Source organism: Drosophila santomea, chromosome 3L, assembly GCF_016746245.2.
Source record: "Drosophila santomea strain STO CAGO 1482 chromosome 3L, Prin_Dsan_1.1, whole genome shotgun sequence".
NCBI lineage: Eukaryota > Metazoa > Arthropoda > Insecta > Diptera > Drosophilidae > Drosophila > Drosophila santomea.
Genome location: NC_053018.2, coordinates 24,782,637 through 24,799,428, shown reverse-complemented (window position 1 = coordinate 24,799,428; position 16,792 = coordinate 24,782,637). Strand labels below are relative to the sequence as shown.

At 40.7% G+C, this 16,792-nt stretch overlaps 1 protein-coding gene across 1 annotated transcript in view; it reads right to left on the bottom strand.

Moving 5' to 3' along the window:
• The window catches only part of LOC120450087 (aminopeptidase N), a 277,790-nt gene that overhangs the window by 27,525 nt on the left and 233,473 nt on the right, over nucleotides 1-16,792 (bottom strand). Inside the window, 4 exon segments of the mRNA XM_039632880.2 lie at nucleotides 4,252-4,363; nucleotides 4,366-4,565; nucleotides 4,625-4,821; nucleotides 4,875-5,058. Of these exon segments, the coding sequence (XP_039488814.2) occupies nucleotides 4,252-4,363; nucleotides 4,366-4,565; nucleotides 4,625-4,821; nucleotides 4,875-5,058 (693 nt within the window).

Sequence of the window (16,792 nt, the reverse complement as noted above, 5' to 3'; positions counted from 1 at the left end):
TGCGTTAAATGCTTTAGGACTAAGCCGCAGCTTATTGAACATGTCATTGGCAGCCTTCCGAAGGAACTATTTGATTGATCTCGGGCTTTTACAGGTACTGGAGCTGCGTACTCTCGTCTGTCAAATTTCTTCAATCGTTAATTACGCAATCGTTTAAGAAAACGCAGACTATCTTGATTGTTTTGGCTCCCACACATTTTATTATTTGCGGACCTGCTGAGACGCTTGGGGGGCCCGACTTGTCTGCTCTAAACTAGAATCGTTTAAACAGATGATAGAAAGTAACACACCTCAGCAGATGTTTTGTGCTCGATGGCGTAAGGAATATCTAACCCTATTTCAACAGTGCTCCAAATGACGCTCAACAAGTCAACCTCTAGATGATTTGGTGCTGGTCAAGGACAAGAATCTTCTTCCAGTTGCATTGGCCACTGGCTCGAGTAGTCGGTCCTGCACTAGGAAAGGATGACGTACCTCGGGTGGCTGAGTTAAGGCCACAATTCTTCATCATTTGTAGAGCGGTCAGGAAGTTGTGTATGTGGCCAATAGATGATTCTGTTGAAAGTGAGTTTTCCAACGGTAAGAGCATGTCGACAGCAGCCATCTCCTTATGATTTCTTAACAGTAAAATCGATATTTAATACAAAACAAGAGAAAACGCTATAGTCGAGTTCCCCGACTATCTGATACCCGTTAGTCAAGTGCGAAGGAGAGCGATAGAGTGGGCATGGCAAAAGTTTGTTTGGCAAATCGATAGAAATTCACAAGGCTAATAATAAATGAAAAATATCTAAATATTTCCCAAAAGTGTGGCGTGACAGTTTTGGACGGTTTGTAGGCGTTAGATTGGGCGTGGCAACATAAATCGACAAACTTGATCTGCGTCTATATCCCTGGAGTCTGTATGCTTTATCTTAACTTTGTAGCTTTTGTAGTTCCTGAGATCTCAGCGTTCATACGGACGGAAAGACAGACGAACAGACGGACATGGCCAGATCGACTCGGCTATTGATCCTGATCAAGAATATATATACCTTATATGGTAGGAAACGCTTACTTCTGCCTATTACATACTTTTCAACGAATCTAGTTTACCCTTTTACTCTACGAGTAACGGGTATATTAATGTTATTTCTACGCCTATTATAATGTAATGTAATGTAAAAAGCTGGCAGCGCAAATACCTATCGAAAACAAAATCCTCCTAAACCGCCCAAAATCCGCACCAAAAGTCACTTTTTGCGGATGCATTGCCAATTGGTGAAGCTCGTGTGGATTGGTCTCGTCCCAAATACGGCAATTTTGCTTGTAGACATAGCCATTCATCCAAAAATGCGCCTCGTCGCTGAAGATGAACGCGGAACGTTGCTTGACCTGAAGATCCACTTTCATAAAAGAATTTTATGATTTGCACGTGCTTCTCGACACTGTAACCTGCCATGGTGGTTTGGGTGGATGGAATGAGCATAACACACTGATATAACATTTGACATCTGTCACTCAAACCACAATGAATTTCAAGGTTCGAGCGTCCCTATTGTATAACCCTGTATTATCTTTCAATAGAAATGCATTACTAACATAATTTAAATAGCCACACAAAACCAAATCTAAAAATTTGGTCTACAAAAAAAAAAAAATCGAATTACCAAACTACTGGGTGTTGGAATTAATTCGTAGCGCTTTACGAAAGATGACGCTAGTTAACTATTCTTAGTCACACACACAAAAGTAAATACTCTGCTGAAAGCTACTGACATAGCGCATCTTTACCAGTATTTGACATTTCCTAAGAGTGTTCATAGCAATTGTTGTGCAGTATCAAACATGTCGATGTTTGGCCGTGGCAACCTGAATCGACAAACTTGCGCTGCTTCTATGTCTCTGGATTCTGTATGTTTAATCTCAACTTTCTAGCTTTTGTAGTTCCTGAGATCTCGACGTTCATACGGACGGACAGACGGACGGACAGACGGACGGACAGACGGACATGGCCAGATCGACTCGGCTATTGATCCTGATCAAGAATATATATACTTTATATGGTCGGAAACGCTTCCTTCTGCCTGTTACATACTTTTCAACGAATCTAGTATACCCTTTTACTCTACGAGTAACGGGTATAAAAATGAATACAAATACAGCATGTACAGCTGCAAGACAGACGATGAACTACAGAGTCAGTATTCAATTTACGAGCAGATGAAAGAACGCGAACCACTTCATAAACATACAGCCGACTCAGGGAAAAAAGCCGAATATGGAGGAAGAGCAGCGTATTATTTTAATTGCGTGTGCACAAATCATCTCAGGAAGGATTGTCAAGCTGCAACTAAAGTGCGGCGAAAGTGGTCACATGTCGAGAAATTGTCCAAAAGCTGTGCAAAGCGTAAGAGTGGTACGGGACAAGAACCGCCTAAAATCTGTTGTCATCAATAAAGTTGCGATCGATTGTCTGGTTGACTCAGGCGCTGATGTATCCATCATAAAAGCCCGCACATGGTACGAAATGTGGCACAGGCATAAAGTGCATAATGACCAATAAGAAAATTGGTAAGCAGGAGGGTTAACTGAACTGTATAGACAAAGGTGGTCAACCGTTACAGACTCTGCATCTGGATCACCTTGGCCCAATGGATTCTACGGCAAAACTTTATAAGTACATATTTGCATTGGTCGATGGATTTTCGAAGTTCGTGATGCTGTTCGCTACAAAATCTACAGGGTCCGATGAAGTTATCAAAAAGCTGTAGGAATGGTCTAAAGTTTTTGGATTTCCTTTTCGGATCGGGACGGATAGAGGAGCAGCTTATACCTCAGACGCTTTTGAGGAGTTCGTAAACCAGAATGCGATTCAGCACATATGGACGAAAACTGGAGTGGCCAGAGGAAACGGTCAGATAGAGCGAGTTAACCGAGTTATCCTGTCCATCATTAGTAAACTTTCTGCAGACGATACAACTAGATGGTATAAGTACGTTGCCGAAGTCCAAAAAGCAATCAACTCGCATGTTCATACGACTACACAAAAAGCACCATTCGAGATGATGTTTGGTACCAAGAGCTGACCAAATTACAGACAAGATAACTATGGTCCTAGAACAAGAACTAATGGAAGATTTTAAGAAAGGAGAAAAATGCGTCACGAAGCTCAAATGCAGATACAAAAAGCCCAAAATGTCTACAAACACAATTTTGACAAAAAGAGAAAGAAGGAGGTCACTTATAAGGAAGGGAATCTGGTTGCTATTAAGCGGTCGCAGTTTGTCGCTGGTAGGAAACTGGCTGATACTTGTCTTGGTCCTTACGAGGTGGTGAAAGTGAAACGCTGTGGTCGCTATGACGTCAAAAGGCTGCCGAGTTTGAAGGTCGAAATTATACCTCCACAAGCGTAGATATCATTTGCAGCATTGGTTGGAGAGACAAGAGTTGGCAGCACTATAAGCCAGGAGTCGATCGAGAGCCAGCGGAAAATAAGAACGTGTAAAGAGGTTGCTACAAAAAAACCGAGCTGATCTAAAGTAGACAAGCCGTAGTCGAGAGCTGTAGAGCCGTAGTAGAAGCAGTAACCTAAAGCTGTAATCTAAAGCCGTAATCTAAAGCCGTAATATAAAGGCGTAATCTAAAGCTGTAATCTAAAGCTGTAATCTAAAGCCGTAATCTAAAGGCGTAATCTAAAGCTGTAATCTAAAGCTGTAATCTAAAGCCGTAATCTAAAGGCGTAATCTAAAGCTGTAATCTAAAGCCGTTATCCAGTGCTGTTGTCAAGCTGCTTTTATAAACATTCGCCGAGCTAAGAACTTCAACTATTCGTTGTATTACTACATAAAATTAATTATCAATAAACTATAAACATATATATATCTACATAGTTTCTCTAAAATGTATGAAACACCGTCCGTTTGGAACATGCAAAACGTTTGGATTTTATTTAAATAATTGCCTTGCCAATTTAAATTTTTGAAAGTGTATATCGAATGCCGAAAAAAAAGTGAATCGGTTTCTTTCTACGAAACCAACAATTATTGAATAGTCTTGGGATGCAATTGTTTTTTTGTTGCCATCCACAGCATAATAAAATATAATATTTAATATACCCCTTCGCACTCTATCCTGAGGTGATTCGTGACTTATTAATTTTTAACTACACCATGAAATTGTGTAATATTTGTTTAGGATAAAATTAGGAAGGGCCGTTAAATAAAATAAACATTATATTATATACTTTGAGAAGAAAAAAGGATTACTCACTTCTGATAAATAGAATCCCAATTATTTGACAGAAAATCAAACAGTGTTGTGTATCCCATGGATCGAGAACTAACCATGCTGATAATTAAAATTTTGTCGTTATCCGAAAAATAGAAACATTTTTCAGAATGGCCAATTCAAGTAGAAAAATAATTTTATCTTGTTGCGCTGGACATCCAGCTAGCATTTTTAATAAAAATGTGCGATCACTCTGAAGGCGGGACTTAGGAAACTCGCGCACACGATCGAGCCCAAACATCCATTCCTTCATAGAGCCCCACTTAAACATTGGACACATGAACTCGTTATGGTCCCTAAAATAAATAGTTCAAAATAAAAATGTTTTATTTATCATAAGTTCTAAATCACTTACAGATTTTCAAAGTTCGGATAAGAACTGTTGACCCACAAATTGAAGGCCCTTCTTGCTGCCTTAAAACACGGAAAATATCCAGCTTTACATAAAAACGCTGTAGTCAATTTTCGGATTTCAGTTATATTTATGTCATCGTTTACATTTGCAGTTTCCAAATAGTCATATAATGGAACTAAAAGTTCTATAATGTAGAACTGAAAATATGTTGTAAAGAATGTGGTTTTTAATTAAATTATTTTATGCTCACCTCAAACTTTCTACTTATTGACGATTTTTCGAGACGTTTACCAACTTGGTCAAGAAATGTGAAAACTGGATTCCAAACAATAAGATTACGTTCATACTTCAAAAATAATGTTACATTAAGAGCAGTGGCAAAATTTAGCTCACCAGCATAAGCTAAGTTCCAGGCGTCATGAAGTAGTTTTGCCCTTAAAATATATAGAGAAATGAATAAAACTTGTTATTATAAAAAGTTATTATGGTTATATTTTATTATGTGACTCGAACAATAAAATTATTATTAGAGTCACATAATAAAATATATCAATTCAAAACTCCTTTTGAAGACGTTAAGAACTATTGGCGTTCCCAAATACAATTTTATAGTATAAAATGTTGGTACAAAAACGTATTAATTATTTGCGTAAATTTTCTCAGCAAAACAGTGGCTTCTAACAGTTGTTTCTAATTATTATGTGTAATAATTCAATATACAAATTATGCTATTAGTACGATCCTATAGGTTGGTTAGCCAAATTGGGTGACTTCTGGGAGGTCCCACGCAGCAGTCCGTAAATGGCAGGGCAGGCCTGGCGATTATACGGGGGTTTTGGTTTCCCACGCAAATATCTTTGCAGGGGATTGCAAGTTGCAGATCACAATGTAGAATTAGGATGATTACGAAGGCTTCTGGCCTAGAGACTCAGATAGCGTGATAATAAAAAGATATACGGCGGGATGCCGGAGTTTCAATTTATGAGCTTGTGCTCTTTATTGAATCAGTGGTCAATGCAAAACTTAAACTTATCCAACTGTACTAGAGCTAATCGCAGCCGGCAAGCCGACCGCTCGTCCAGCAAAGTGCTGACAGTAGCAAAAACAGCATATTTCACCATACCGGTAACCAATGGGGATCAGGCACAACCCCTAAAGGCGTTTACGCTGAATTTGCATATAAAAACTGTAGGGTGGACTTAAGTTTACTGATGAACTCGCCCCTTCGAAATATGACTGTCCTTCGTTATCTGGAACTTGTCAACGACGTCGTATCTCTCGCACATTTCGCGAGAGTACCAAGACGAGTAGGATAGAGCAGCTAATGAGGACGCTGGATCCCACGTCGACCGGGAACCAGATGTCGGTAGTTCCAGCCGCTTTCACTTCCTCCTTAAGTCCTTGGATGACCTCCAAGCTTTCGTTATCAATCCTTTGAAGAAGTGGCATGCCTAGGCTTGGATTGTGGCCGATGATGTTTAGTATTGGGAATGCAGTCATGCCAGGTGTTTGCCTTATGGCTTCACGTTGGTTGGAGTATTTTTTGCCGTTTATGAAAGCCACTTGCTCGAACATAATCAGATGTAAGCCGTTGGTAGCTATTTCGGCGTCGTCGTCAGTGCTGACTTTAGCTGGGCACTCATTGATTATTATTACTCCGTCGTCTATCAATGTGATGGGGCTTAACTGTCTGGCCTGTGTTTTGCATAGTGCTCCCCGCAAGCAGGCCTCGAGCGCAAGAATCGTGGTTTGCCAGCTTACAGTTGTAAGGATGCTAATTACGGGCCAGGATCCTCCACAGAAATATTTAAAGAAATATTCTAAAGGAAAGAAGTCTCGTCCGAAAAGCGGCTGCGATGCGCGGGGCCGCTTCCGAACAGGGCTCGAGGGGAAGGAAAGGAGAGTTGGGGAAGAAAGGATTGAATTGTCCGTTTTTCGGTGTCATATATTCACAGGACTTTATTTATATCTTAACTCCTAGAAATAATTGCGGTTAGTTTTCCCTACACACACACACATTTCACCCGCCAGGGGGGTCGGCCCGAGGCCCGGCTCACCCCACTTTTACTCGTCCGGGATGGTGGCCAGCCTTTCCATGATGGCCGCCAGTCTCAGGTGTCTCCGGTGGCTCGGCCGGTTGCGTCGCTTTGGCTCTGCCGCTGTGGGCTCTGCCGATAATGTCATGCGTTACGTCGGGTGGCTCTGCCGATAATGTCGTGCGTTGCGTCGCTTTGCCTCTGCCGCCAATTAACCCTAAATCCTAATCCTACCCATTAACCCTACTAATTAATCCTAAGCCCAATTCTACCAATTAATCCTAGCACTAATCCTACCAACTAATCCTATTGTCAATAGGGTGAGAGGCCCAAAAGGGGTCCTCACACAGTACGATGCGTAAATTGTTAGTACGCAATTGGTGACTGTAAGGACGTCGTTGTTGCATTTCGCTAATATGTTCTCCGTTAGTTGCAGAATGATGTGTTGGTGTGATACAGGGAAAATTGGGATTATCAAATGGATTATACTATCGGACTGGAAGACTCTAATATTAGATGCCTCTATTAGGCTTATAACGGGGATTTCTGTGGGTGATCAATTAGTACAGACTTCAAATCATCGTGATTAAAATGTCATGGTTATGATATTGGCCTGAGCCAGTGTGACGGTAAGCATTAAATTTTGAATTTCAGTTATTAACATTTTATTTTTAGCCTACAGTATCTCATACAAGTAAGGAATTTCAACCATAATATTTTGTTTTGCTTTAATGATTTTGTTAATTCAATAATTAACAATAATTATACCTGTTACTCGTAGAGTAAAAGGGTCAAATAATAATACTAAATTCGTTGAAAAATATGGTGTTTTTGATTATGTCTCTTGGAATGTGGGATATTATCAGAATTTCGTTAGTATCAGATTTAAGCCAGGCTGAAGTTTTTCGGCAGCTGGAGTTTACGCAACCGCAACGAAGATTTGCCCGTCTCGATGTCTCTTAACAACTGCTGCAGCTCGTCGTCCGCCTCTTGTAGGCGTGCGCACTCGTCCATGTCGATTTGTTCGATTCCAGCAATGCGGGATAGGGCGTCTGCCACAGTATTGGACGCACCACTACTATGCTCGATTTTCGTGCAGAATTCGGCGATAAACGACAACTGTCTCGCTTGTCGTGGTGATTCTTTCTCGTGATCCTGTCGAAACGCATAAATTAATGGCTTGTGGTCAGTGTAAATAGTGCAGTCGCGTCCCTCGATAATGAAACGATTGAACTAGACGGCTTGGAAAATCGCTAGTAGCTCCCGATCGTACGTACTGTAGCGCTTTTGTGTTTCCGTCATGCGCTTAGAGTTGAAACTTAGGGGCTGCAGTTGTTTGTCGTTAACCTGGTGAAGCGCTGCTCCGACCGCGTAATTGCTGGCGTCAGCATGGAGAGCAAGGGGTGCGTTGGCTATTGGGTGCGCCAACCGTGCTGCGCTGGACAAGTTGGTTTTGCAGCGCAAAAATGCCATTTCGGCGTCCTCGGACCAAATTATCAACGACTGGTCATTCTTCTTGTTGCCCGGGATGAGCGCTGGGAGATTGCCTTGAACAACGGCTGCTTGCGGCAGCAGGAAACGGCGGTAATAGCTGATCATGGCAATGAATCGGTGCAACTCCCATATCTTGGTCAGCTTCGGGTACTCGTTGATCGCATTCACTCGTTCGACCGTTGGGGATATACCGGATGCCGTGATAGAGTGTCCCAGAAATGTTACGTCAGTCTTTCCGAACACACTCTTAGCCAGACGTCTGGACTGGATCGCGCCCACTTCACATGCTGCCTCTTGCGAAGTGGCGGTTAGTTTCCCGCTGGCCACTTGCAAGGCGATCTGCATTTCCTCGTTTTTTCACCGAACCGATTGTGGTAGAAACAAAAGCGATCGCCACTGGACTTTGATCGACTGCTGCTATTTCCACGAGAGCCGGGTCTGTTGCTTCTGGTTTGACTACGGCTCTGATGTTCTGGGCGCCCTCCGAGCTCGGCTATCATCGCTCTCAACTCCGTCAATTGCTGCTCCACAGATCCGTGCCGTGCTGACGCGCTATGGGTTGTAATCGGTTGTAATCTGGTTGTAACTCCCAGAACCTGTCAGCCATTATTGCGATATTGTCAAGATCGCTTTGCGCCATCGCCACTACAAGTCGCAAGCCCTCGGGCAACCGTCAAGCCACATGGCTTTCAGGGCGTCTTCGCCAATGCCGTCCCTGGCCAGTTCGCGCATGCTGCGCAGCAATACAGACGGCTTGCTGTCTCCAAGCTCCAGCGACCGAAGCAACTGTGTGAACTGGGACTGAGTTGGGCAGGTTGGGCGGCGGATTTCGCAGAATGTAGATGATGGTCTCCAAGTACTCTGCTGGCACTACGTTCAAAGTTTGATGGAACGTTTTTTCGTCCACCGTTATGCGGAGACTTGCGAATTCCGACTCCAGTAGGGTAAAAAATACATCCGGATATGTATGGTTGAGCTCTAAACGACACTCGGCCAATTGTAGTGTATCTACCCTTCGACTATGTAGAGTAAATACATTGTGACACTTTGTCATAATAAATAATTAATACAAACTACGCAAAAAGACCACCAAGCATTACACAAGCACTCCAGCTCTTGAAATACGATCTAACGCTTACGCTCCGATCGCGGAGCGTGAGAATGCTGACCATGCACTTAGCAGCCCAAGTGGTCAAGCCATACATAACATACATATGTATGCCTTCTGCATACACATACAATATAGAGTACATAGTCTTAAGCATACCATGTGCGGTTTAGCTGCACCCGATGACAGCATGCTACGAATTATTCAAATAAAATCACTCGAACGGAGCAGACGCTCTAAACTAAACTGAATTCTGAATAAAGTTATTATCAAGTTATAATATTGCGACCGTGACTCAGTCTCGAGTTCTGTTGTGATGTGTTGTGTTATAAATGGCATGTACAAAAACTATGAAAACTATGAACAAAATTAATACACAAAAACAAACGTTCTATTAAGAACTCTCTATAAACACACAATAACAGAAAGCGGCAATTGATGGCAGATGGGCCTGCCAACGCTGGAAGAAGCGCCCCAGCAGAACCCCGCCGAAGGACCACGCCCACTCACAATAGCTGAGTATCGGGCACGAAATGAAAGGAAAGAGGTGAAAAAACACAAACGCTCTGGAAGAAGAGTTAAACTGCTTCAGCAACTCCGACTGGTCAAGGAGATGACCAAGTTGGCAAAAGAGGAGACGGCCCGGCAACGCTACATAGAGCGTCTTGAAAAAATTGAAAACGAGCTTCGCCAAAGTGCGAAGAAACGCAAATGGGCTGCTTAAACGCAAATGCCCCAATTTGCTCTAATATTATAAATAAAGCCAAGCCGAGGCGGGAAACCGCTGCTTGGAAACTACTAAAAAAAAATGTTGATAGGCTTTTATTAACAAATGTGGTTGGAGATTTTTTTTTTCCTTTATTGATTTGTAACATTGAATTGTGAGCCAACCACATTCCAACTCTTATATTTCCATGTCTCCGGCACTGAGCATATATAGACTCAGATGCAAACAATTCTGCTAATGACAATTTAAAGATCATGAGTTTAAAATAAATTTTTCGGAAGATAATACATTATTTACAATACGATTTTACCAATACCAATTTAAATTAACGTTCCATTAAATATATATCGCAAATATTCACTTAGACATGATTATAGACATATATCAGTATAGCAATATTGGCGCAACCATTTTAGGGCGTTTCTACTCACGCATTTTTATATCTGTCAGATTTACTGCCTACTGTTGGCTTACCATAAACTCAGAAGAATTTCGAGAAATAGCTCGCCTCGACGAATACGTTGAATGTCATTTTGAAAACGTCATAACCCCAGACGTTTAAGTAAAATTTATAAATTCTATAAGTTTAATTGAATGGGAATAAGCAATAATGCCATATCAATACTAGATTCCCCAAAAACCATAACTACCGAACCATCTACTATGCTAGACCATAATTCCAATGTAGCGGACTCCACCGCAAATGTAATTAATATAGTTGAGATATCACAGCCTGAACCTAAAACAATTAAAGTACTCCTCATAATAGTAGTAGTACTGCTAGGTGTGGGTATGATAACAAAATTATATAAATTGCACAATAGGTGGCTCAAGAAAAGATTAGGTCTGGATAAGGTCTAATTGGAATGTTGAATATCCAAACTAAAAACATTAGAGCATGGAATGGCATAAAATATACACATCAATTAAAAATATAAAAATTAAATTCGATAAGTCTATATGACTTATCACAGAATAGGCCTATACAGGCAGAAACAATTCAAAGACATGCATCAACATTAGTCGACTGCTTTAATGAAGCACGAAAGCTAGTATACGAACATAGGGAAACAATTAATTCAGAACACTGGTCTAAGTTATCAAGACTATTAATCAAATTTCGATTAAACTTGATAGCAGTTAAAAGGAAACTTAGTTTGGAAATATCAATTCCAACAATACTAAATACCCCTTTAACGATTGATGCAGACGAACCATCTGAATCAATAGAACCAGAAGAAATTGATTTAGAGGTCACCGAGTCGGAAGAAGAAGAAGAAGGAAAAGAAGAAAAATACACCGACATCGAAGATAAAGACCTATTAAACCTAACAATTCCAGCTATATTAAAATTAGTTAAAACCCCTCATCAAGAAGAAGCAGAAAACTTTAAAATAAACAAGAGAGAACGCTATAATCGAGTTCCCCCTATCTGATACCCGTTACTCAGCTGGTGGAAGTGCAAAGGAGAGTCTTCAACACGGACAGTTTTTGGCGGTTTGTGGGCGTTAGAGTGGGCGTGGCAGAAAGTTTTTTGGCAAATCGATAGAAATTTACAACACTAATACAAAAATGAAAAAATATCAAAACATTTTGCAAAAGTGTGGGCGTGGCAGCTTTGGGCGGTTTGTGGGCGTTAGAGTGGGCGTGGCCAAAAGGTTTTTTTGCAAATCGATAGAAACTTACAAGACAAATAAAAAAATGAAAAAATATTAAAACATTTTTCAAAAGTGTGGGCGTGGCAGTTTTGGGCGGTTTGTGGGCGTTAGAGTGGGCGTGGCAACCTGAATCGACAAACTTGCGCTGCTTCTATGTCTCTGGAGTCTGTATGTTTAATCTCAACTTTCTAGCTTTTGTAGTTCCTGAGATCTCGACGTTCATACGGACGGACAGACGGACGGACAGACGGACATGGCCAGATCGACTCGGCTATTGATCCTGATCAAGAATATATATACTTTATATGGTCGGAAACGCTTCCTTCTGCCTGTTACATACTTTTCAACGAATCTAGTATACCCTTTTACTCTACGAGTAACGGGTATAAAAATACAATGGCACAGACCAATATTGATTTTTTAAATACAGCATCAAAGCTTATACCTGACTTTGACGGTAAAGCTGAAAACTTAACAAGTTTTTTAGATGCCCTAAATATAGTAAATTTAATCAAAGGAGAACAAGAGTCTCTAGCCGTTTCGGTTATAAAACCAAAATTAAAAGAAACAGCAGCGTAACACAGGTAATTTCGAGTCTTAGAGGAAATGTAAAGGGCGAGTATGTTGAAGTGATAACAGCAAAGCTGATGAAGCTTTAACAAAAGAATAAAACTGCCAACCAATATACAAAAGAGGTTTAGCATATGACAAAAGCTCTTGAAAGTGCATATATAAATGATGGACTTTCACTTGATCTAGCCAATAAATATAGCACACAGCACGCTATCAAGGCCATGACCACAAACGGTTCCATAGAGAAAGTAAAGCTTATAATGCAAGCTGGTACTTTCGTTGGGAGTTGTACCGACGTAACTGGGAAGAGCGACGCAGTATTGTTCTGACGTCAAAATAGAGGCTACCGTAATGGTAACTCAAATAGTGGCAGAAACAATAATGGAAATTATATTAATTACAACAGGAGCAGAAACAGTAACCGAAGATACCGAGGAGGCGGTTAACCGCGGTAATAACTGTTGTGTTTCCAATTAATACTACGACACGAGGGTTGAGGGTAATTATGCGAGTGACTTTATTTGGATATGTTCGGCTCCTTTTATACATGTCTCTGTTATGTTAGTATTTGTGTATAAATGTAAAAAGATGATGCAACGTGAATATATATGTTGCTTAATAAAGGCTGTTTTCAGGGAATTCTTGTAGGAATAGATGACGCAATATTTTTTAGAAAATTTCATATTGTTAGTAGTTTTACGCCTTCTGAAATCTGTTGGCTGGAATCTGTTGACTTCTTGGCGAGGTCGGGTACTGCTTCGGATGGGGATACCCGATCGGCGTGGCTGTCGCTTTTGAAGGACTTCTTGCTGTGATGCTGCTGGTACTTCGTCGGAGACTGGTATGGACTGAAGAGGTTGTGATAAAATAACCGACGGTTCTTCTTCATGTCTGGAGTTTACGACTATGCTTTGCGGTTTTTTATTTTCGGACATCCACTAAAACATACTTTTGAGTTCTTTGGAGCTGTCTTCAACTTCTTCTGAGTCGGATCTCGGTTTGATCTGGTTAATGTGGCGCTTGATGAAACCTGTGGATGTTTGAAGAATAAATAACATATGTCCGATGGGCCTATCGATGACAGCTTTTATCCACTTTTCTCCCCTGGCATAATTCTTTGCGAATACTTTTTGGTTTGTAGAATACTTGGAGAGTTTATTCTGCTGCTTTTCAGTTTGTTTCTCAAAAAGTTGACTTAAGATGGTACGAACTGGGCGACCGTGTAGGAGTTCTGCAGGTGTTTTACCTTCTGGGTTAGGCGTAAAGCGATATGAGCTTAGGTATTTTGTAACGGCTGTTTTCACTGGATACCCATCTCTTATGTTTTTAGTAACTGAGGTTTTAAAAGTTTGAACAAAACGCTCTGCGTGGAATGGAATGGGGCTGTTGTTAGGTGATTAATTCCGTGCAAAAGGCAAAAATCCTTCAATGATTCTGCGGTAAGTTGCGGTCCGTTATCGCTAACTAACGTTTTTGGGTAACCCTCGATCGCTAATATGGCTGTAAGTGCAGATATTGTATTTGCAGTTGTAGTCGATGACATCTGTGTTATAAACGGGAACTGGGAATAAAAATCAACGCATATTAGCCACATTGAGTCAAATATTGGACCGGCAAAATCGATGTGTATTCTTTCCCACGCTTATGTAGCCTTGGGCCAGCTTTGGAATTCTTTAGCTGGGGCTGGGTTACCTATCTTGCAAACGCTGCAGCTCTTGGTTAGTTGTGCGATATCTTCGTCGAAACCTGGCCACCAGACGTTTTGACGAGCTAGTTGCTTCATGCGAACTATTCCCCAGTGACCGTCATGGAAGAGTTTCAAAATTTTATTTCGAAGCCTACGAGGAATAATAATTCTGTTGACGTCCGAGTGGAGACATAGCAGATTGTTGTTAATCGTCAAGGCAAATCTGCGACTTAAATATGGCAGAATTTCGGGATCATTCTGCTGCTCTGGCCAACCCGTTGATACAAAATGATAAACTTTTTTAAAAACATTATCGCTTTTTATATTTTTAATGATGATGTCGGCATTTATTGGACAGGATACATCGACGATGTTATAGCATGCTTCCTCCCTATAAAATTTGTCATCTGAGCTAAAAGGAAGACGTGAGAGTGCGTCTACATTTCCATGAGCTGTTGTTGAGCGATATTTAATTTCAAAATTGTAAGCCATCAATATTATAGCCCATCGCTGTAGTCTGATGGAAGTCATAGTTGATAAATGCTTACTCGGATTAAATATTGTGACCAATGGCTTGTGATCAGTTATTCATATAAATTTCCTGCCGTATAAATACTGATGAAATTTCTTTACCCCAAATATAATTGAAAGAGCTCCCTTTTCAATTTGGATGTATCGAACTTGGTGAACATCTAAGGTTTTTGATGCAAATGCTATGGGTCTTTCTTTGCCATCTGGATGTATGTGTGAAAGGACTACACCAATGTGCGAGCTCTGTAGCATCAAGGATATAACGTTTCAAGGCTGTGAATGCCTGATGTTGGTCTGGCTCGAACTTAAATGGCGTGTTCTTCCTATGAAGTTGATTTAGGGGTGAGGCTATCTGAGAGTAATTTGGGATGAAATTGCAGTAGTAGTTAACTTTTCCCATAAACGCATCTAACTGCTGTAGATTAGAGGGCGGCTTTAATTCCTTAACGGCTTCTAGTCCTGACGAATCCGGAAGAATGCCCTTGACACTGACTCTTCTCCCAAGATACTCTTTTTCGTCCCTTAGAAAGAAACATTTCTCTTTCTTACATTTTATTCCATTCTCCTGTGAGACTGATAAAATTTTCTCAAGAATATCCAGATGTTTATCCACTGTTGGAGCCGAAATAATTATATCATCTATATAATTTCCACAACCTTCTATTCCACTAAGAAGTTGCTCAATACGACGCTGAAAAATAGCTGGAGCGCTAGCTATTCCGTAAGGTAAACGTTGGTACTGGAAAAGACCCAACGGCGTGTTGACAACCATAATTTGTTTCGCTGCCTCGTCTAGCTCCATTTGTAAGTAGGCATCTTTTAGGTCTATTTTAGAGAAATGCGTGCCGTGACAAATTTTATGTAAAAGAGACTCACGTGTTGGCAATGGATATTGCTCAATGTCCAATTGCGAATTGACACCTTGTTTAAAATCGCCACAAATTCGTAGTGCTCCACCCGGCTTGGGTGCTAGTACTATAGGCGATGCCCAGTTGCTGAATTTTATAGGTTTCCAAATACCTGCTTCGTTGAGACGCTGCGCTTCCTCCTGGAACTTATCCATTTGGGCTTTTGTAGAATTTTGGAACGGAATTTGGTTTTAGATATATGCTTGCTTTAAAGTTTTTTATTGTTCCAATAGCCGGCTCAAATACTTCCTTATACTTATTGCAAAGTTCAGTCATTTGAGTACCCTGTTGCTCACTCACATTTGCGATTTGTTGAATTTCGAAATTAAATGTTTTGAACAAATCTAAGCCGAATAGATTGTTTGAGTTTTCTACGTTTGCGACAATGATCACTACATTTGCAAATTTGTTTCCACACTTTGCTACAGTGTGCAGTTCACCCAACAGAGGGATTTCATTTTGGCCAAATGCATGCAAAATTCGGTCACACCTTTTAAGTTTCGGACGGTTAAGCAGTTCATATGTTTTTGAATTTATAACTGACACTGTTGCACCAGAATCCATTTGAAAAGAAATGCTCGTATTAAAAAATTCCACATCAATCACCTTTTTGTTTCCTTCAAATTTCACAAGGCTCGACACGTTGTAAATTGGTTGAACTAATTCTGTGGCTTTGCTTTGGTTTTGCCTTTATAACTGTTTTTGTTGTTGCCTCATATGTTTTGGCAATAGAGAGAACGTCCTCGAGTGACGGCTGTAGTTTCTGCAAAGCGGCTGTGCGAATTGCGTCGAATGGAGTATGCAAATTGACACTCACGACCGATTCCACGTAAATCGGCGACCCATTCCTTATGTGTTTGCGAGTCCCGCATTTGACGTTTGAAAAATTTATATCGAGCAGCAACTATATGGCGTTTCTGTTTAAAGTGCTCTGTTAATTTATCCGTTATTTGCGTATATGTCTGCTGGTCCAAATTTTCGCTACCGAACAGATTTTTAACAAGTTCAAACGCGTATGTGCCTACCCACGATAAAAAATACGTTTTTTTCTTATCCGCGGATTGCACTGAGTACGCGGCGAAGTGCTGAGTTAATTGTTGGAGATATGTTTCCCAACTTTGTAGGTCCTTGTTCAAATTTAGAAACGGCGGACAAACTGATTGTTCTCCCGATCTGTCTTCGTTGCTTACGCCAACTCTTTGTGTGATGAAAGATTCCATCCGTGTTTGTTGTGACCGCATTAACTGTTCCGTGAATTGTTGCTGTTGAGCCAACAATGCTTCAAAATTGATTTGATTGTTTGTCATTGTGTGATTGTTGTGATGGTAATTATGCGAGTGACTTTATTTGGCTATGTTCGGCTCCTTTTGTACATGTCTCTGTTATGTTAGTATTTGTGTATACATGTAAAAAGATGATGCAATGTGAATATATATGTTGCGTAAT